The 23,471-nt window shown below is 40.8% G+C and overlaps 1 protein-coding gene across 1 annotated transcript in view; it reads right to left on the bottom strand.

Annotated features, from left to right (window-relative positions):
- DNTT (DNA nucleotidylexotransferase) overlaps positions 1-23,471 on the bottom strand; it is a 152,884-nt gene that overhangs the window by 29,916 nt on the left and 99,497 nt on the right. The window contains exons 9-11 of the mRNA XM_034776862.1: positions 18,426-18,531; positions 10,973-11,236; positions 8,100-8,183 (exon numbers count right to left, since the gene is read on the bottom strand). Coding sequence (XP_034632753.1) covers positions 8,100-8,183; positions 10,973-11,236; positions 18,426-18,531 — 454 coding nt within the window. The remainder of the gene's footprint in view (positions 1-8,099; positions 8,184-10,972; positions 11,237-18,425; positions 18,532-23,471) is intronic.

Here is a 23,471-nt window from a genome sequence, read left to right as displayed (position 1 = left end):
TGTACTATCTTGGCAATTTGGAAGAAAAAAGCCCACATTCCCCTCTTTCATATTTATATTAGTTTGCCCCTTAGCTGCAAATTATTCCTACTGCGGATAGTTCTCACTGAGGATGCTTAGCATTCAGCATCTCATCAGATTGGGCCCCCTGAAAGTTCTCAGAACATCTTAGGAATTTGTTATTCATGGTAGTTATGTACGCCTCCTCCTTGTTATTCAGAAACTAATAACATTTTATGTAATTCAGAATCACACAATAGTTTTTAAATACAAAACTGTCATCAATCGTATCCAGTACTCTGCATAGTGTGTCATTTTCCCCCAATATTTCTTTAACAATAGAAATCATTAAGGCTGCTATTCCACATCTTAAATTTTCACAGGACATAAAACTAATAACTGCTTTCTACCTCAGTGACTTTTAAAAACAGCTCTGAGCTTGAAAAAAAACCCTCTACAATGTTAGCTACAGGAACATTAACATGATAATAATTTAATCCGTTTATTGTACACTATACATTAAGAATCCCATCTGCTCTCTTACAAAAAAAGCAATTCTAATGATATACAATATGATGTTACACGTTATCTAATTGCAGAAAGTAAGGAATGGATTGACAGGTGATTGTCAGAGAAGTAATTCTGACCATATTGGGAAATATTTGAGTCCAAATGTAAATGCTACAGGGTAAATCCAGTCCTCCGCACCAAGCTTCAGGATCTTGGCTGGGTGCTGAGGATCACTGTGGGTGGAGGGGAGGCGTCCTTCTCCCCTCACCAGATCACAATGAATCAGTGGAACTGTTCAACACAGGTTACTCCAGCCCTACTGTGCTCTCTCTATGAGGCAGGGAGGAAAGGGCTGGAGAATCCATGCAGCAGTGAAATCCTCTTGCCCCATCCCTCGGTCTCATCCTGCACAAATGGTGCATGCCCCTTAGCCACTGTGACACAGGTGGCCTTTGTGGAGCTGGACTATGCACTGCACAGTGGATGAATTACTCTTGTCCCCCAAATCCTACACCTTATGCAGTGGAATGGCATCAGTGACACTTCTAAGGATCCCTCTGCAGCTTTGGATGTTGGGTACAATCAGGGACGGATTTCCAATTAGGCACGGTAGGCATATGCCTAGGTGCACCAGCATTCTAGGGGCAGCTAAAAGTTAAAAGTGGGTTAAAAGTTAAAAAATTAATAAAGTAGAACCTCAGAGTTTAGGACACCTCGGGAATGGCGGTTTTCCATAACTCTGAAGAAGAGGTTACAGACTTCAGCCACCTGGGGTGTTAGGGCTGCTGCTGCAGGGTAGGGTAGGATGGTCTGGGTTCCGGGCTGGGATCAGGGAGTCGGGGCTTCTGACTCTCAGGGCCCCAGGTAGGGGACTCAGAGCTTCTGTCCTGTGGGAACACTGGAGCTCAGGGCTTTAGACCTGGGGGGGAAAGCACTGGGGTTGGGGCTTCAGCCTCACAGCTCCACTCCCAGTTTCAGCCTCACTGGGGGTGCTAGGGCTTGGGGATCCCAATGGCTCTGCTCCCTGCTTCAGCGCGGGGAAGGGGGTGGAGTGCAAGGGCATGGGGCTTTAGCTACGGGGGAGTGCTGGGGCTGAAACCGATGCCCTTCTTGTAGCTAAAGCCCCGGGGCTGAAACTGGGAGCAAAGCCGCAGCACTCCCCTTACCCCTCCGTCTAAAGCCCTGAGCCCCAATGCTCCTGAGGGTCAAAAGCCCAGATCCCTGACCCCACACCACTCCCATCCTGTGGCTGCATACCCACCTCAGGGCAATACAGTATTTGGGGGTGGGTTTTTTTGTCTGTTTCTTTGTCTGCAGTGCTGCCTGATTGAGGACTTCTGGTTCCACAGGGTGTCCCCTTGATTGGGTAGTCTGTAACTCTGATGTTCATATCTTTGAGGTTCTACTGTATTTAAATTATCATTTCTTTTTGTTTCATGGAAAACATGAAGGTCAGCTGTAGGTGGGGAGGGGAATCTGGAAGATTCTGTCCTTAGGGGCACATAAGGTGTAAATCTGGCCATGGGCACAATTTGTTCCTAGTACCTACCTCCACAGAAGGACATGGAATATGGTTTCCATTAGCTGAACTTTACAGTGAAGAGATCATTGGAATGTAATTCCACATTACACCCAGACTGGAGAAAATGTAGAGAGACAATCTATGTTACGTACGTGCCCCCCCCCCCCCCCATTACCATAGCCTGGGAGCAACTCCGAATCTTAACTATAGTTATTAGAGCTGGCTGGAAAATTTTTGACGAAACAGTTTTTTATAAGCCATGTATATGCCATGTATATTCCTCTTTATGCTGCTCTTTTTAAGAGTTAATCCAATCTAGAGATTGATCAGAAAACTGGTGGCACATCCTATTAATTACAGTTAATTAAGATGAACCCCAAGAGTGATTTGACAGTTCCCACCTGGGATTGCTGCCTGCAGTGCCACACACCTGATGCACATGCATGATCTTCTGGTTGCCTACTTATCCCAATCTGTCAGCATGGCATTGTGCCCACTTACAAATTGATCAGACATAGGACACCTGTACAGAGCAGTGATGAATTTAGTGCAGAATGGAAGCAGGAGCAAGTAAACTTGATCTCCAGAGATTTTGCCAGTCTGCATATGAAAGCCCTCCCCACATGTCAACAGCTGTTCTCTCTTTGCTTTCTTTACTGACCAATATAGAAGCATTATCTGCAAAACCTTCCACATATGGACACAAGGTTGTAAGTTGTTTTGCTGTGCATTTCTGGTGATGTTTCCAAAGTTTATGACACATTGCTTAGGGCTCAAAAAAGTAATACACATGACATCCTTTTTTTCAGCAGAAGAGCACCCTTTGCACAAATTTTATTGTTGATTGTGCCTAAACGTATGAGCTTTTCTGTAAATACTTAAGATTATCTATACTATATTTCCTTCACATAAGAATGAAAGTATGTGCCAGGATTGCCTATAGGTAAAGTAACTATCTGTGGCCACATACATACACAGGCTATTTCCACACTACAAGCTAGGCATGTGATTCCCCTGCTCATGTACACCTACTTGCCATAGCTCGATGAGAGCTAGCCTGAATACAAATAGCACTGTAGCTGTGGTAACACAGGTAGGGGCAGCAGAGGGATGGCTGAGACATATCAAGTACTTATCCACTGGTTTTATGTGGGTTTACACTTGGCCCAGCTTAGCCATGCCTACATTGGTGCTACATATGCTACCGCGCTACACTTGTATTTATACGCATGCTAGCCCTCATCAAGCTACTGCAAGCATGTGTACGTCAGCAGGGGAAATCACAGCTCTAGCTGTAGCCACAGCCATTAGTACAAACATATGTCAAATACTAATAACAGAAATGTGTCATCATCTAAAACAATCATACACGTCAGCCAAGAGTAGAAACAATGGGGAAGGCCCTTGCATCCCAATGATCACATGATGAGGCAGCACACAGAGGAAGCTACTGAGTGGAGGAAGCAGAAGTAGGGCAAAACAAGTCCTTGAACTGGTTTAAAACATAGTAAGGAGGCTTTAAATTGTATCTTAAAATGAATGGGGAGTTAGTGGAGTAGCATTATATCACACAATAGTCTGACAAGTGTGAATTGTGGATTTTAGACCCAGCCACCGTGAAGGGGAAAAGGGACAGGAAAAAACTCTGGAGCATTAAATATATAAGAAAAATATACTTTTACTTTTAGGTCCTAGCAAAACTGAAGTAAATTATAAAAAGTTCCTATAGCAACTTCATAATAATATAGCTCCCAACTAATGTAAATGCTCCCAGAGTTAGAACAAGACTTTGTCCAGATTCAACAAAATCTTCTAGGCTGGTACATCTCTCTGCCAGGCTTCCAGGCTCAACTCAGTCTTTCAAGGATGGAATAGACCCTTGTTTAGACCAGGCTTCTAGGCTAACTTTAATCCCAGGCTGACTAAGTCTTCCAAAACTGGAGCAGTCCTCTAGCTAAACTAAACTCCCAGGCCAGACCAATTTTTCCAAAGCTAAGGCAAGCATTATAGCTCCTGAACCCTGCTCCCACTAAACTCCAGGCAATCAGCCCTCACTTTCAGTGACAGCAGTGGTATTATTACTATATATGAGAAGGTGGACAGTAGCCTTGTGCTCATGCTGTAGTCTGCAGAACTGAGCCTTTATGAGATGCAGAAGTCAAGATGATGGGAAATGAAGGCCTGGATGAGAATTACCAAGCCAAAGCAGTATTGTTAAGGTGACAGAGACATGAAATAAACAAGGAGGTGGAGATTTGAAGACACAAAAGATATGAGGAGGAGAAAGAATTGACTGTTATAGGTAATGCGAGAGTTATAGACATCAGAGGCAAAGGAATTATGATTCCAGCAGAGGGAGAAGATAGAGCTATTCTTGGGGATGGCCCTTTTGCCCAAGAGAAGCATTTCTTAGGGTATGTCTACAGTGGAGCTAGAGGTGTAATTTCCAGCTCAGGCAGACATCCCTGAACTAATTCTGACTGAGCTAACACCTGGGGTGCTGGAACTAAGGGTGGTGGGGGTGTGGCAGCACCATCTGGTTTGAAGTGGTTTCCATCATATACAGGGTTTACAGTTTTGTTTAATGGCTTTCAGCATCCCCACTTGCAACCCATTAGGTGACCTAGGTGGTTGCCTAGGGCACTAGCATTTGGGGTGGCGGCATTTCAGGTCCTTCGGCGGCAACCGCAGCGGCCGGATCTTCGTCCGCCCCAGTCGTCATCGGCATTTAGGCAGAGGGAGCTGGGGCAGGGGGAGGGCTGCCTGCAGCAAGTAAGGGGGGGGCAGCACGCAGGGGAACTCCCCACCCCAGCTCACCTCTGCTCCGCCCCGCTGCTGATTGGCGCCACAAGAGGGAGAAGTGGAGCAGCAAGAGCTTGCTCGGGGAGGAGGCGGAGCAGAGGTGAGCTGGGGTGGGGAGCTGCTGCACGGGGGGAGCGCCCCCGGGTGGGGGGGGCAGCGGGCTGCCACGGGGCGGGGGGGGGGGGGGGCTCAAGATGGAAGTTTTGCCCAGGGCGCGAAACATCCTTGCACCCGCCCTGCCCACTATACAATTTGTTCCAACACCACTGGCTAATACACTAAAAATAGCACTATAGCCACAGCTTGACAGGCAGCAGGACAGCCTACCTGCCCGATCAGGGTAGTTGTGCTCAGCCACACCTGTGTCAGATTACCTACTTCCCCTCCTCCACAAACTGGTTCTGATCAACAGGCTGATTTCTTTAAAAAGGGCTAAGAAAAGTCAGTTTGAGGGGGGAACCCCAGACAGCTGTCAGGGTTCTGTGGAGGACCGTGAGCAAGATCTGCAGGAGATTGAGAGGGGGCTCCAGAGAAGGAGCCCAGGAGTCGGGCTCTATCCCAGAGCCACAGATAGACTGAAAAATAATCCAGAAGGGATTGGAAACTGAGCCCGAAAGTTGAACTAAAGTGCAGCAAAAGCATTTTGGTTTTATTTGGACTTTTGTTACCACTAAAGGGGACTGAACTCAGAGCATCGCAGCTGTAGGGCTGAGCATGTGAATTTCCAGGAGAGACAAAATCCAGGTGAGGGGGAAGTTGAGGCAGGGAGCTCCTGCAATGCCACACTCAGTCAGAAGGGGGCTTGCAGATGCCCATTATTTGAAAAAAAAATCACAGCTACAACAGCTACTTTCATATTCATTGCCACTTAAACATATGTAGGATTTCAGATGGGATTGTACTCAGCCTGGATAGCCTGTCCTGCCACCCATGCAGCCTCAGCTACATGGCTATTTTTAGCACATTAGCTCAATAAGAATTAGTGCAGATATGTCTACCCACACTGGAAATTACACCTCCAGTTCCACTGTAGACATACCCATAGAGACACCAAGCTATAGGAACGTGAGATAAAGTTACGAGTTTACCAGATCAGTACAGACAGACAGCAGTCATTAAAGATGTCAAAAAGGTATATAGATAAGCATCTACAATTTAACAAGAAAGTTAAGATTAAAGGTGCAGCTATGATGACAGAGAGAAGATGAGTAGAAAAGGCATCAATCATAGGCATACAGGACTTTACAACTGGCGCACCCCAGTCTGTAGGAATGGTTTTAAGTTACCAGTGCCATAATCACCCATTTTACTGCAGAATGCAAAAATCCAACAATACCACCTTTTATGCTCATTTCAGCCTAAACTTTTCTGAAGAATAAGATATGAACTAGATAACCTGAGCTGTGATTTATATAAGTGAAACTAAGTTAAAACATGATCAAAATGGCTGTGCTACCAAGCCCCAATTTATTGATCCCCCCCACACAGTATCAAAATACAGAGGATGATTTGTAAATTTGTAAAAGTTTTACACTTAGGATGTTATCAGCCCAGTTTATAACTGCATGTACAATTTGTATCTGATGCAGCAACAGTAGATATATTGTAAGATATATTGTATCTTGTCCTTCCTGGTTGTGCACCAAAGGAACTCTTGCTTCCCTGAGGCTGAGAATGGAACCTCAACATTGTAGGCTCAATTCTCCACTAGTGTAAATTGCTGTAGCTCCAGAAATCAAAGTGGAGTATAGAAGTCAATGAAGTTAAGCCCATTAACATCCATTTAGGATATGTCCCTATAGATGGTTTAATTGGAGGATTTGAATATTTGCTCATCTTCTTTCTAGGCTACCATTTTAAAATCCGCTTCCCATTCCGTAGCCTTTTTTTCCTGATCCTATAGAGGAGGGTTGTCAGTAAAGTTGTATGGAATTCTCATTTTTCAGTGTGGGAATTTCTCACATCCATGAAAGATTAATGAAATGCCACCAAAAAATTTGCAGAACTCAAAAAATACAGTAATTTTATAATTGTACAATATCTCCCAATAGACATATACAATGATTCGTAGACTATGTACATACATACACTTGAAAAAAATCAAGGCTGAGGAATAATTTCACAGTGTAACTTTGTAATGAGTCCCCAGAGGAAATATCTCTACTTTTTGTTCCCATCTGCAAAGCTATGTAATTGATTCATGACCGATGTGTTAATGCTGCCTTTTCCTGTCAAAGTCTTTTTGGCAATATATTAAAGTATCCAGGGTTTTCCCCTGACATAACCCCTTGATATTGAAAAATAGGATTCTCTGACATGTATCACATTTCAGGCAATGGGCCACAATAAAACCTCCAGTGCCAAAGTGTTCATGAATATTAATATAAAAAGACTAAAAACACAGCAATCTCACACAGTATGCAGAATAGAGTGGGAAAGTACTGCCTTTTATAACAAAAATGATTCAAATGGTCTCAGTCTCTTCTAAGCACTCTTGTGTTTAATTAGAAATCAAAGTATATTTGTTATAGGATATATTTGCAATAGTGTATGAGGAGCTTTTAAAAAATTATCATAGGCAAGTGTTTTCAAAGAAAGGGTTTGATGTTAATAAAAAAAATAGAGAGATTCATAATTAGCTTGACTCTGCATGGCCTTTCCGCCCTCTCCATCCCACACACATACTACTTGCAGAACAATCAGAAGAAATTATTTTGATTCTGGTCTACACTGTCTCTGCTTTGTGTCACAGCACTGCTGGAAAGTGGCACTGTACCTGAGAGCTCCTCTACTGCAGTAAAGCAGCTACGATAGTGACTTTGGCTCCAGACATCCACTTTGATCCGTATAAGGGGGCATAGCAGGGAAAAGGAGGTATGGCTAGGGGCCTCCACTGTGATCCTTAGCTAGCGTATGTGCTTTTGGGGGCATTGAGAAGCCTGTGCAAGTTAAAGCAGCTTTAAGGCTGCTCTAACTTGTGACAGGAGAGTGGCCCAGAATCAGAAAAATGCAAATGTGCTTAAAGCCACCTTTGAATATCCCACAGTCTTGAACTGAGCCATGCACAATTTGGCCATAGTCAAGGAACCTTTATGTTTAAGTGGCAATGAATATGAAAAACGGTTCTGTGGAAAGGGGACTTTTTATTCTTCAAATAATGGGTATCTGCAAGCTGAATACACTGCACTTGAGGAGCATAAACAAACTGAAAATACATCCTTATAAATTATGACACTGTAGCTTCATTTCAAAGAGAAAACTGTACCTTTGTCTTATCATATAAGGCATGGTTATCCAACATCATCTTTCTTTCATGAGTGGCATATCTTCGTAGGTCACGCTCAAACTGCTGTACAATACACAACAAGTTACATTACTATATCAAACCAAATTGAGTACTCACTTTGTTGCTTAATATGCATAAGTGTTAGAACACCAATCCAAATTATAAATGAATGGATTTTAAAATGGCATGATTAACAATCATCTTCTGCTAAGAGACATATTCTGGACAGATTCAGTACAGCTAAACAAGACCTTCATAAAATGAATGTTTTCAGAGGCTGCACAAAGATTTATAGTCTCACCAACTGAAGTACCAGGTAAGTTAGATCAATTTAAAACTACTTTAAAAATGTGTGTGTATGAAAAAGCCTACTCACTGTTTATAAGGAAGTTTATCAGGTCAACATTATTGGACATATAACATGCAGAGATATGAACTGGCATTCATTCGTACATTACCTGTTTCATTTAATGGATCTAACTTAAATCTCATGGTAGTCCCATAATGAATGAACACTCACAGGGATATTATTTTGACAGACAATACTACATTATATTAGCTTTGCCTGATACTGGTTGCCTTACTAATGGTATAGCATTGTAACAAGAAATAGTTTAAATGAAGCATATACTGGACTCCCACAGTTTGCTTGCTAATAACTCCATTTTTCTAAATCAAGAAAGGCTTGGTTATTTTAGGCTTTTTCAGTGGTGTAGAGACATTTAGAGAGCACTGGGTACCTGCCTAAGGGCGTTCATGGTGATTGACAAAGGCACAGATTTGGTGCAATGTGGTGTAGGAGCGTGATCCCTGGGGAGGGAGGGGAAAGAGACCCTTCCCACATGGCAAATACTCCCAGAGTGGGAGGGAGACTGAGTCTGCAGGACCTGACAAGTTCAGAAAGACAAGGTTAAGGGGGTGACTTGATTACAGTCTATAAGTATTTACATGGGGGACAAATACTTAATAATGAGCTTTTGAGTTGAGTAGAGAAAGGTAGAACATGATCCAATGGCTAGAAGTTGAAGCTAGACAAATTCAGACTGGAAATGATGCATACATTTTTTAACAGTGAGGGTTAATTAACCACTGGAACAATTTACCAAGGGTAATGGTGGATTCTCCATCACTGACAATTTTTAAATCAAGTTGTTTGTTTGGGTGTGGGTGTTTTTTTGTTTGTTTGTTTGTTTGTTTTTTAAGATCTGCTCTAGGAATTATTTTGGGGAAGTTCTATGGCCTGTGTTATACTGGAGGTCAGACTATTTAATCACACTGGTTCCTTTCAGCCCTGGAATCTATGAAACACAATCTATAAATCCAAAACAGAAGGTTAATTTTAGATCTCAAGGATTGGCTACCGGAGGTTAGGAGATTAGAAATAGGATTTACAAGTTGGCAAGGGAAATAATTTGATGTTTCAATTGCCTTTTCTGAAAAGGTTTGTAAAATGGTTAATTAAAGGGGAATCCATCAGTCAGTCTTCTCTTTCTTTAATAAACAACTGAATTTCTTTTTATGTTTTACATGGGAGCAAAATAGGCTTTTGAGTTAAAAATATTGACCATGGAAGGGAAAAGAAGGTATTTTCTATGGTAAAATTATCTCTGCACTGAATTTCTACTAGACAGAAGTAAGTTAGAATAGCACATATCTCACTACAGGATTCCTGAACACCCTTAACCTGCTTAGCTGTTCCTGCATGGACAGTTACAGAAGTAAAACTGGGATAATATAAAGATTGCCTTCCGTGTTACAGCCCTTTTTTACTGCTGCCATCCATAGGAGCCATAATGGGGCCACAAAAGCCCAGCATATAATTCATCTGTCAGAGGGGAACTCTTTGCTGATACAAGTGTACTGCAGTTGGCTCCTGTACTAGTGCTTCCCCACTACTGGCCTGGTGTCAGAGGTATGTCAGAGATGGGGAGGGGATGGGGAGCAGTGGAGCTTCATTTGAGGACCTTATATCAGTGGCACTTAGAGAAGTCCAATAGCTGCTCTAAATCATGTGGAGGCTGTGGCCAGTCCTGCAAACTGACTTTATAAGCAGCTCCCTGATGTGTCTCCGGGTCCCCACATACTGAATAGGGCTATTTACTCTAGTATAAGTGGCATCAGAGGGCAGTGATGTAGAGCAGAGCTAGTCAAATACTCTCCAGTGGAACACTTTTCCATCACAAAATGACATTGTGTTGGAATGTGTTGATTTTGGCAAAATTTCTTAAAAAAAAATCAAAATGAAATATTTGGAAACCTTTTCAGAATGTAACATTTTGATTTTTAGTTTTGAAATTTCCTTTTTCATTTTGAAAATTTATTTTATTTCATTATTTTTGTATTTTTTAATATTTTACATTATACCGATTATACCACCAATTACAGTACCAGCTACCAATTAGCAAAGTAACTATCAATCACAAGATCAACTACCAGTACCAATAATAAATTATTTTATTTTAAAGTTATAAAATAGTTATTAAACCCTAAAGTCTTTGCCACCTGGGGAATTCCCCTTTGCACAAATGGCCAGTTAAACCCTTTGCAGTGCTTGAGTGGCAGAAGGTTGTAGGTGCACCAAAGATCGGGCTTATGATTCCTAGAAATTAAACTTCAGGGAAAATAGATGTTAAGTCTTTTAGCAGACAAATAATATATAAGTGTTAGTGGTGCCTCTGTCACCGTAAGCTAGGATAATGTGTTGCTTAATGACTGGTTAAGAAGAAGATGATAATAGAAAAATATGAAGAAAGGAACATTTTTAAAAGTCGACCAACTGTGAATAGTCCAGCAACAACAAAAATAGGTTAGTAGCTCAAAGAAAAAAAATGTAGGTTCTTGAAGTTACTTACCCTGGAGCCAGTCCAACCTAACAGAGCATATGCATATTGTTCAAAGGGGCTTACAACCAGATCTACACGGATTGCCTTCCAGTCTTTGACTTCTGCCTTATCAGATTCTTTTGATGTATCACAACTGCTGGTGTCCACTCTTTGCTGATGTAATTTTAAAATTGCAAAGCATTTCTGGAAGTGATCAAAAGCATCAACTTTTCTGCTTGGTAGTTTTGCCTGCTCAAATGTTGATTCAATGAGATCATAGTATAAAAGCAAGCCCTAAACAAAAGAAAGGCACTGCTTACTGCTTTTGATTTTGCTAGAAATTCAGAATTTCCAGATAGTCTTACATTAACATAAACTCACACCTATGTAGTTGTTACTGCTCTCACAGTACTGTACACCAGAGGCCAAAGCCCAGCATATTGACAACATGAAGCTCAGCAGACCAGCTCTTGTTGACTGGGCTGCATAGCTGTTGGGGAGATCTTAGCAGATCATGAGAGGGAGATCATCTGATCAGGAGGCAATGTTTGCTACTCTGCCCCTACCACTCCCAACCCAAACATTTTGGGGTTGATGTCAGGAGAGACTACCTAGGTGGGGATTGTTGGTGCATCCCCATATGTCATACATCTGGGAAGACTGAATAAGTCTGCATTGTTTAGGATATAATCCTGGCTGACAAATTCCAAACAGAGCTGTCAGTCTAGGAGATGGACAGTGCCCAGATCTATCGGTTTTCAGAAAGAAGATGGTGCAAGACCTATACTACTATAGCAATGCATTATACACATCAGGTCATCTTTTACAATCGGGCCTAGTTATCAGTAATTTCATTTTCTGAGACACCTTCCACGACCCAAAAACACCCCGACGAATGCCCAGAATTCTAGTGTTCTTGACACTAGTTTGGTTTTTAAGTTGCTTTGTCCTGTGATCATCCCATATCCCCCATTTCATCATCTTTTTCTTTCTAGCAGTGACCTCCATTGTCATATTATTTCTGACCTTCTCCATAGATTTTCATTTAGTTTTAGTTTCCATTCATCCCTATTTATTATCCATCTTGAAGTGATAATCAAGATGGCCCATAGAAGGTGTGAGGATATCTAATTTGCATATTAATTCAAGTTCAGCAATCTCTCTTTGGATACCATTAACTTAGGTTTGAACAGAGACTGGGAATGGTTGGGTCATTACCCTAATTGAATATTTCCCCATGTTAAGTATCCTCACACCTTCTATGAGCCATCTTGATTATCACTTCAAAAGTTTTTTTTTCTCCTGCTGATGATAGCTCATCTCAATTGATTGGCTTCTTACAGTTGGTATGGCTACTTGCACCTTTTCATGTTCTCTGTATGTATAAATATCTTCTTGCTGTATGTTCCAGTCTATGCATCTGATGAAGTGGACTGTAGCCCACGAAAGCTTATGCTCAAATAAATTTGTTAGTCTCTAAGGTGCCACAAGTACTCCTGTTCTTTTCTCTAATAGAGAGCTCCCAAGCTGTTTTGAAAGATGGGAAATGTCCTGTGAGTACAGCTACTGCCTGTAATTTAAGGGAAGGATGTTTCTTGTCGGATCTTCTGCTCCCTATTTTCATGTTAGACATTTCTAGAAAACATTTCTTAGCTCACTTTGGTTTCCATCATGCAATTGTAGAGCTGTAATTCAGTATTGGAGCTCTGCCTTTTCCCTTGTTGATTGGGCTAAATCCTCCAGTGATTATATACTAAGTATCCACAGATAGTGTTGGATAGTAAGTGTGACTAGGAGGCTATTTCAGGACTACACATCTATAGATTATTTATTGCTTTTCCATAGTTAAATGGCTTGGCAATTTGTAAAAGTTAAAAGGAAGAAAATGTAAAGATCTACCACGCTGCAAATAGCTACTCTAACATAAATAAAAGGGGGAATTAGGCAACAATTATACAAGTGCTGACTTCCACAAGCACCTGAAATCTGACTTAAAAGCCAGAATGCCACTTTTAAATAGGAATCAAGGCCCAGGACACATCCACTGGCATAATGTTTCCAATTAACTTAATTTGATTAGGTGCTGGACATTGCCATTGTTCCATAAAATGCAGCTGAAACAGCACTTCTCTAGGTTCAAACAAAAGACTGTTAGAGTGTGCAGTCAGCCATGAAGCTCTAGTAAAGCTCTGGATATTGCTGGTTTAAAACAGCACATTTACATTACACCATATAAATTAGTGCATCTGCAGCCTTCTGCAAACCCCAGTTCTTTGACCTACATTCTGTACATTTCTTTAGTCCTTATTTACAGATTTCGATTTTTAAATGAAGATTAACATAGACATTTTATCACACAGATTTGCAGCACTGTCGAAACCAAGTGAGGATTTTGTGGAAGGTTGGAGTTGGAGGACAGGTAGAACAATTTTCCTACTTAAAAAAATAATACCACACTTAAAAAACAAACACAAAACAAAACAAAAAAACAGGTTTTTTAGCACTTCAAAAGAAGTGCTCATTTTGGAGTAAATCCATAATCACATTCAGGGTGGTAGAAGTTTGGGGACAATAATAAATTTATCACTTCTGTAGATTAATTTTAAGCAGGGCTAAATGAAGTCCAATCCCATTTGTGACATCACATAGACATGATTCTCAGGTGGTGGAAATTGGCATCTGATCTCCTTCTTTGAGAAAGTAACGGATTTATTAGATAAGGGAAATGCGGTGGACCTAATATACCTGGATTTCAGTAAAGCGTTTGATACTGTACCCCATGAGGAATTATTGGTTAAACTGACAAACATGGGGATCGATATGAAAATCCAGAGGTGGATAAGGAATTGGTTAATGGGGAGAATGCAGCGGGTCATATTAAAGGGTGAACTGTCGGGTTGGAGGGAGGTTACTAGTGGAGTGCCTCAAGGTTCGGTTTTGGGACCCATTTTATTTAATCTATTTATAACTGACCTTGGAACCGATTGCAGGAGTGGGCTGATAAAGTTTGCGGATGATACGAAGGTGGGAGGCGTTGTAAATTTGGAGGAGGATAGGGATATCCTGCAGGGAGACTTGAACGAGCTTGTGAATTGGAGTATCAGGAATAGGATGAAATTTAATAGTAAAAAGTGTAAGGTGATGCATTTGGGGATGACTAATAAAAATTTTAGTTACAAGATGGGGACGCATTGGTTAGAAGTAACGGAAGAGGAGAAGGACCTAGGGGTCCTAGTAGACCGCAGGATGACTATGAGTCGACAATGCGACGTGGCGGTGGAAAAAGCCAATGCTGTCTTGGGATGCATTAGGCGAGGTATATCTAGTAGGGATAAGGAGGTCCTGCTTCCGTTGTACAAGGCGCTGGTGAGACCTCATTTGGAGTACTGTGTGCAGTTCTGGTCTCCCATGTTTAAAAAAGATGAACTCAAACTGGAACGGGTGCAGAGAAGGGCCACTAGGATGATCAGAGGAATGGAAAACCTGTCGTATGAAAAGAGACTAGAGGAGCTTGGGTTGTTTAGTCTGACAAAGCGAAGGCTGAGGGGGGATATGATTGCTATCTTTAAATATATTAGAGGGATTAATACGAGGGAGGGAGAAGAATTATTCCAGCTTATTACTAATGTGGATACGAGAACGAATGGATATAAACTGGCCGTGGGGAGGTTCAGGCTTGAAATTAGACGAAGGTTTCTGACCGTCAGAGGGGTGAAATATTGGAACGGCCTTCCGAGGGAAACGGTGGGGGCGACGGACCTGTCTGGTTTTAAGATTAAGTTAGATAAATTTATGGAGGGAATGGTTTAATGGTATAACATAGTAGTCAAGGAAAACCAAGAAATGGTAGGTAAATTGTATAATGGCTGACGGGGTCAGGCTGGAGACTCTTGCCTATATGCTCGGGGTCTTACTGATCGCCATATTTGGGGTCGGGAAGGAATTTTCCTCCAGGGCAGATTGGCTGAGCCTCTGGAGGTTTTTCGCCTTCCTCCGCAGCATAGGGCAGGGATCTCTAGCAGGAGGGTTTCTGCCGATTGAAGTCACCTAAAACAGGAGTGGGGACTTCAACAGCAGAGTCCAGGGAAGGGGTAGGGACGGTTTTATGGCCTGCAGCATGCAGGGGGTCAGACCAGATGATCATAATGGTCCCTTCTGACCTTAAAGTCTATGAGATTCTATTGAAGATAAACTATGCCAGTTTATACCAGCTGAGGATTGACAATACGTTCTTCTTTAAAAGCCTGAAAGGCACAAGTGCTGCTGTTTAGTTTGCTCTAAAACAGTTTGCATGACAGAGACTGTAATTGTCAGCTGTACACACACACACACACACACACACAGAGCAAAAATCCACAGCCTTATCTTCAAGAGCGGGAGAAAATTATTGGTATGGGAAAGTTACACGTTGTTTTTGCAAATTCTGAACTTTCATTTCAAACTATTTTTTTTCCATTGCCAGGATACAGCCATCACAGATAATAAATGTGTTGCTGCCCTTTTAAATCAGATCTGCGTAGAACAGTCTCCAGTACTGAGCTTAGCCCTGTTATTTAGCTCCCTGCCATTCACCTTAATGAGACCTCTCCTCTCCTATCCATTCCCCTCAATGAGGTGTGAATGTCAGAGTCTGATTTGGACCATTTAAATGCTAAGATTATTCAGCACAGGCTGGTTATTCTTTGTCTTTCTTAAAAAACCCACAAGGAAATTAATGCCAAGCTGTGCTAATGCAGTGTTAAGTGTGTACAGTTAAAAATGTTAAGTGAGAGAATGCAAATGTTAAAATCCTTACAGCAATGTTATCTCTGCTATGTCACAGGTATATATTTAACAACATAAAGAGAAATGTATTTAGATATGCTTCTAACAAAAAAATAAAAATAGAAAACACTATATACTGTAGATGCATTAAAAAGTTGTATTGACACATATGGCTAAGAAACTACTGGCCAGGAGACTTCCAAACTGCAGCCCACAGGGGAAGTCATTTTACATGGCCTTTGAAGCACACTTACTTCATCTTTAAAGCATTACTGAACTATTAAAAGATAACTTGTCTACCGCATTGCAGCTTTTCCATTTTACCATTCCATTTTGAAGCTCAGAGGAGACATATCTTCTGTTTCTAGACCCACTTATCCTTGATGCTGCTGCATCAAAGAGCAATATGGTGTTGTTGACTTACCCACTTAGTTTTTCTATCAGCTTTCAGTAGAAAGATTCTGCAACACTAAACTTTTCAACTAAGAAAAAGCTCCTTCTAAACTATTTAAATTCGTTTTTCCATAGTTTACAAGTTAAACATTGCAGAATCTTTCACTAAAAGCAGTTGAAAGCAAGTCAACATCATGACCTTAGTGACGTTCTTTGATGCATCTGAGCTTTGAAGCAGTAGCACAAAAGTGGGAAAGCAGCAAGGAGGCAGACAGGTTTACTGTCAAAAAGTATAAAAGTGCTTTACAATTTTTTTTAAATAAATCTAAGGTAATAAAAAAGGCAGGAGGAGTATAATTCCTCTTTGTTTTTGCATTTTGATTTTGTTGGCAGCCAGTTTCTCCAGCATTGGCAGTAGGAAGATACATATTAGAAGTGACATAGCACTGAGTTCAAGCAGCATAACCAGCAGTGCGAGCAGCAGATTTATATACTATAAACAGGGATTCTTTGTTTGGGGGCGGGGGGAAGAAGGGGACTCTGCCTATCACTTAAACCGATCCCCAGTATATTTAGGCTTAGCTCTTTTTGCCACCTTACCCCCTTCCTCCACCACCACCTCTAACTGCCGTTCCTCCATTTCTTCGCTCTCATGTCTTCTCCAACTGAAACCTGATCCATTTATCAACCCCTTCTCCTTTCTTTACTTACCGTCCTCTCTCTTCTTCCCGCTGCTTCATCTGCCTAGTTTTATCTCTCTCTTTTTTAAACAGCTTTCTATTTTCAGTTCCCTATCCCTTAGTTTAAATAAAGCAGCACAAGGTGAACTGCACTGCCCGCTTGTGTGGCTGACTGATTCCTTTGATTATAAGCATTGCTCCCACGAGTATAAGAGGGGTACTGTGGGAAGTTTCCTGGGGGGGATGAAGTGCTGCGCTCACAGTGTACAGACTCTTACCCCAGCTGGAGGCAGGGCACATTTTTCAATCTGGCATTAGCTATATCAGGGGTCAGCAACCTTTCAGGAGTGGTGTGCCGAGTCTTCATTTATTCACTCTAATTTAAGGTTTCGTGTGCCAGTTATACATTTTAACATTTTTAGAAGGTCTCTTTCTAGAAGTCTATAATATATAACTAAACTATTGTTGTAAGTAAAGTAAATAAGGTTTCAAAATGTTTAGAAGCTTAATTTAAAATTAAATTAAAATGCAGAGCCCCCCGGACTGGTGGCCAAGACCCGGGTAGTGTGAGTGCCACTGAAAATCAGTTCGAGTGCTGCCTTCGGCACACGTGCCATAGGTTTCCTACCCCTGAGCTATATAGTTCTGGATAGCCCTCCCACTGCTCCTATTTGAAGTCTAAAGACAGCTGCCCAGAAGACAGTGTACTTTGCCCTGTATAAAGTGAGTGGGGTCCCCATGAAAGAAGCTTTAAATAAATAACATCAATAATAACAGCACAGATCCTCAGCAGATCTTCCACGGACTTCAATGGAGTTAAGGCAATTTACACTTGCTGAGGATCTGTCCCAATAAGTATACTGAGCATAAGTAAGGTGGAAGCCCAGGCCTCAGAAGGGAGGCTTGGAACTTCTTCAGAGATTGGAAGCTGACTGGAGGAAGGGAGCTATGGCTGTGTTGTGTGCCCATGGAGAAGGATCCAGGATTTACTGAGAAAGTTGGTAGGATAGCGTTTGGTCGGCTCAAAAGTTCTGGACCACCTTCACAGGTATCTGTTTGGAAGCATTTCCAAACCATTGAATCGTTTGATGTCTGTTCCTCATTAACACACTGAAAAATACATAGAATTCCAGAACTTATTTGAAATTATCCTCTCTCTACCACTTGAACTGAAAGCTGATCTTACTTAGCTTCTGGGCTTTTGACAATTTACCTCACAAAGAGAGTTTCCCTTTTACAGGAAGCAAAATGATTTCCAATTTAATGCCAAGAAAAGTGACTCTGAAAGCAATATGTCCTCCAAATACAAATACTATTACATTTCATATGAAAGACAACAAAGAAGGTGCCTGACTTGTAATCAATCCCTTTGAACAGTACAGAAATTAAATTTATAGTGATATTTTTACTAGTAATGAATGTAAGGAGAAGTAGCAGATTGATTATTCCCAAGGGACCATATTTATTGAGCTAAAATAGTTTGAGGCACCTGCACCATCTAATATTCAAATCCTTCCTGGAGAGTTAAATATTAGTAACATAATCATTTCTAAGGCACTCATCACCTATCTCTACATCAGCTTACAGTGCTGAATCCAGTGCTGTTAACAAAATTCTTTTGTATCCAAATATTATTTGCTTCATACCTGCTTTTTCCATAAGTCAATCACTTTATGTAAAACTTCTTCTTGTTGTTGTCCTAGCCCCGGACTGCTGATCAGAAAATCGACATCATGTCCAATCTTCTTACCCCTAGCAAGAATACATAGGAAGAATAAAACAGTAAAGATCCTGTTGAATTTCAGCCTTACTTTCAAAGAGAATATTTTTGCTGCATTATAAGAAGAGTTTGCAGGATAAAATGATAGCAATGTTTCTTCAAATATAAGAAAAATTGAATCTATTTCTTTTATCAGACCTGTCACTGTTCTTTGTTAAGCAATAATTTACAGTATTTGATGTATTTCTTCTGTTGTTCAAACTAGATAATACAGATGCTTCTGGTAACTTGAGATGTTAAATCTCTCTCTTCAAACCTTAGAAAAGAAGGAGGAAATCATAATCAGGATATAATAGTATATATTATGAATCCAGAGCAGTAACAGCTGATAAACTTGCCAATCTAACTGCCATAGACTAACATTCTTTAGATTTTGATGAAACATTTTGAATTAACAAAAAGTGTGATTACAGGTAATTGTATTCCTCCCTATTATGAGAGACATAAAATATCTATATGTAGGACATTTCTTCTATTTAAAATGTTTTAACAGAATAGTTCAACTTTAATGGGACTACTCATATGATTGTTTACCATGGTGAATAAAGATTCTAGAGTCAAGTCCCGACTCCCAAGTTAATCAGTTTAACAGGAAATGTTATTTGGAGAAAAAAAAATTATTTTCTTATGCGATGGTCTCTTGTCTTTCTTTACTTAAATCCAAGGCCTGGTCCCCACTAAGTCCCCACTTCGGACTAAGGTACGCAAATTCAGCTACGTTAATAACGTAGCTGAATTCGAAGTACCTTAGTCCGAACTTACCACGGTCCAGACGCGGCAGGAAGGCTCCCCCGTCAATGCCGCGTACTCCTCTCGGCGAGCTGGAGTACCGGCACCGACTGCGAGCACTTCCGGGATCGATCCGGGATCGATTTATCGTGTCTTAACCAGACACGATAAATCGATCCCAGAACATCGATTGCATGCCGCCGGACCCTCCGGTAAGTGAAGACAAAGCCCAAGTGTCCAGCTTGCCCTGTATACCCTCAAGCTTGATTCATTCTGATAAGTTCATACTATGGTGTAAATGTTAAAGGCCAACATATCAAAGTAATTTGACATAACAGGGATTAAAAATCATGAACTAGAACCTGATACCTCTCTCTAGGTCTTTTGGGAGGATTAACAAAAATATTTATAAATGAGTTTTGGAGATTAAAATAATTATACTTGTGCTAAATAAGGGCCCAGTAATGTTCCTGTTGAAGTCAGAGCTTGACTGGTGTTAGCAAGTAAAGAACAAGATATAATGGGAATCATCTTTAGATTTTTAAAGCATTTGAGGTGCAGTGACTTATGTGAGGGTGAAGTTCACCGGTGGAGTGTAGAACCAGCATGCAGTGTTCATCCCAGTTTAAACACTGCCACCAGGCTTGCTTACACATCTCTGCATAGTCGCTGCTGAGGCCATCTCAAAGATCTGTGATTGGGCAGGTAAAGGGTCAGAAGTCATGCAATCTGTATTGGCAACAGATCTAGTGGCCCTCAAACCTGTGCATTTAGTACAGAAGAGCTGGAATCACTGCTCCAGCTCATTAGCCTGTAGTAGCAGCAACTGGATGGAGTGCAATTTACTGCAGCCCTGACTCCTGGCCCTGTGTTGGAGGAGTAGATTTTACCTCCCCAGTCTACCAGCATTTCTTCCAGAGAGAGTCTTGTTACTTAAACATTATGCAAGATAAGCGAATTACACTCTTGGTGCATTCATAGTCAATATTCTGTATGTCATACAGTGTATAGTATGGAACTTCCATATATTATGATATAATTCAGGTGTGAGTTTCAGTTTTGCATTATTCCCAGCTGGGGTCCAAGTTCCTCTGGCACACTGCAAAGAGAATTTTTCCTCCTAAATCACATTTAAGCTTCAAGGCAATCAAGTCAATGAAACTGTGGGGAAATGACTCATTCAAAAGTAAGTGACAGAGCTCTAGGAAACAAACAATGTGAAATAATTGTCGCACAATGTGTCTGAAAATTGGAAATATCCAAGACGAAAGATTTCCATTTTAAATGTGTGGGAGCTAGTGTTATGATTTAACCAAATACTCTTTTCTCCTACAGTGTTTCGTAAAACTGAATCAGATTTCCTTAAACCTGGAATATTTGTAAGAATTGATATGGCTGACAGGCATGTCAACTGGCATCCATATGACAGGAAATCATATGATTGACAGGCAAGATGCTAAAGTAGAGGCAGCAAAGAGCTATAAGGAAATGAAAATCAGTTTTACATTTGACAAGCAGACTAACTTACGATAATGCAACTATTGTGCAGTGACTGCACAAACTAAGTCAAAATCTCTTAAGAAGGTGGAAATGATTTAAAAAGAAATTTCAAATAAAGCATGAGTCTAGGTACAAAGTCAGAACAGCAGTTCAAACCTTGAGAAGTTAAAATAATTTAAAAATATTCCATGCAACAGATTTTCACTTATGCTGTAAGATAGAATCCATTATATTGTAAATTATTATAATTATACAGAGAGAAATGGCGGGAGAGGTAACATTGGACCAACTTCTCTTGGCGAAAGAGACAAGCTTTCGAGCTCCACAAAGCTCATTTTCAGGTCACACCAACTCCGTGGAGCTCGAAGGCTTGTCTCTTTCACCAACAGAAGTTGGTCCAATAAAAGATATTACCTCACACACCTTGTCTCTCTTGTATCATGGGACCAACATAATTTCAACACTGCAAACTATAATTATACACAGAGCTTTCATATAGCAATTTTCATTTAAATGTCTCAAAATGCTATTCAGGGAGGCAATTACTTTCCCAATTTTAGAGAAGTGGAAAGTGAGACCCAGAGAGGTAAGATGACTTGCCCAATGTCATACATACCAGCCAGTGAAGAGCCAGGAATAAAGAGGAGGCCTCCTTACTCCCATCCAGTGCCCTAGCCACCAGTCCATATTGTCTCCCTAAGAGTGTCATTAGAGGAAAATCATTCTTGCACAACAAAATAATCATGTTTTGTGCAGGGAATCGGGAGGGTAAGAACCTTGTTCCTTTCCTCACCTCCAGACAGGCCTTCGGGCTGAAACCATTTCTCCATTATTGTCATTATGACCTATGCATTGACATAGTAATCTCTGCCCCTCCACACCTCCATGCAGCAATTTGGGCTAGGGTTACCCACCCTCCAGGATTGGCCTGGAGTCTCCTGGAATTGGTATCTAGCTCCCGGACACTACTGAAAGCAATCCAGGAGATTAATAGGATATTTTAAGGAAATGACATTATGTCATGCTTGGGCGGGGGAGAGGGGGGAACTCCCAGAATAGCTTCAGTCAGAGTTAGCAACTCTAATTTGGGCTAATAGCTCAACATGCTCAGGCAACTATACTGTACTTGCCTCTAAAGTTCCATGAGTACATTTATTTTTTCTACTGTTTGGCCAAGCATAGGGCACTTATTAAAATGCTTTATCATACATGATGTTGGAGTCTTTAGGGCTAATATAAAAACACTACATAAAAAGAATATAATTATTATGATGGTTATTAGAGAGACAAGGTAGGAAAGCGAATATATTTTATTGGACCAACTTCTGTTGTGGAAGGTACAAGTTACTGTCATAACAGTGTTCCAGATTCCCCATCAAATTAACTCTCATTGGATTTATCATCTTTTTTGCACAGTCAAATCACTACTGGGAGACTCTCAGCTTAATTTCCCTCTACAATATTTACCAGAGAGTTTATTTCATTCTACACTTGTTGGTTGTTCCTTCCTCAAAATAGGAAAATAACTTATTAGGTTCAAATTTTGCATAATGTGTTTAAGACGAATAAATGTTTAAGGCCTAACATTATGCACACTCAGGAAAGTGCATAAGCTGTGACATCCTGTCTCCATTGAAGCCAATGAGAATTGTGCCATCAATTAAAGAGGGTCAGGATTTCATCCATGGAATTGATATGGGAGTTTCTGGCACTGTATAACTAGTGCATATGGGGCTTGATTGTGCAAGATGCTGAGTAGAGGATCTAATTTCAGAAAAATTCTGGGTGGTGGGGCAGAGTTATGCCAGCCACACAGAATATTCTCTGTCCCAAACAGCACCACAAAATGAGAAAAACTAGGCAATTATTGCTTTCCTAAGGATCGCATCCAAAGTCGGGGTGGGAGGTAAAAAGTGGAAAACATAATGGAGTATATGGATCTGTGAAAAGTCTGTGGAAGGAGCATACCAAGTCTGGGAGGGGAGGGGGCAACTGCCCCCTTTGCTCAATAGCAAATTACATTGCTGCTGCTGAGGACTCTGGTCCCAATCCAGCAGAGCACTTATGCGCTGCTTAATTTTAAGCATGCGCATAGTCCCATTGAGACGTCAAGATTTAAAGTTAAGCATGAGCTCAAGTGCTTTTCTAGATTGGGGCCAGAGTGCACAGCACCTTGCAGGATTGAGCACACAGTAATAGGGACTGTCCTAATCATCTGTGCTGATATGGAGGCAAGCCTTAAGAATATAAAAGGCAGAATGTTTAAATATGTATTCAATTCTTGTTAAACTAAACTTGTATAAAGTTGATCAGTGTTTCTTACTATTCAATTAATCTTATGTTGTTGGAGTTTGCTTATTTAAAAAAAAATCTAAATTCCAAGTCACCATACTGGTATAGCATTATTATGGAACATGAATAATATTGATTAAAGGATAATGTAATTGACAACTCAGATGATATTTTTCCATGAGGACAACACATGAAATACTTTGAGTTACATGTAGAGTATATTTTTGGGACCTCTTTATTTCACTTTAATGACCATGTCATATCATCACTGATCTTGATAACTAGTTGATTTTAATTCAATTCAAAGAAAGGAGCAGGCTGCCACTGAATTTTGTTAAGGTTAGATGGAGTGGCATTTTGCGAACACACAAAAGGTTCACTAATGGAATGC

Source organism: Trachemys scripta, chromosome 7 (genome assembly GCF_013100865.1).
Source record: "Trachemys scripta elegans isolate TJP31775 chromosome 7, CAS_Tse_1.0, whole genome shotgun sequence".
Classification (NCBI taxonomy): domain Eukaryota; kingdom Metazoa; phylum Chordata; order Testudines; family Emydidae; genus Trachemys; species Trachemys scripta.
Note: the sequence above shows the minus strand (reverse complement) of the source record. Positions and strands in the feature narration are given on the sequence as shown.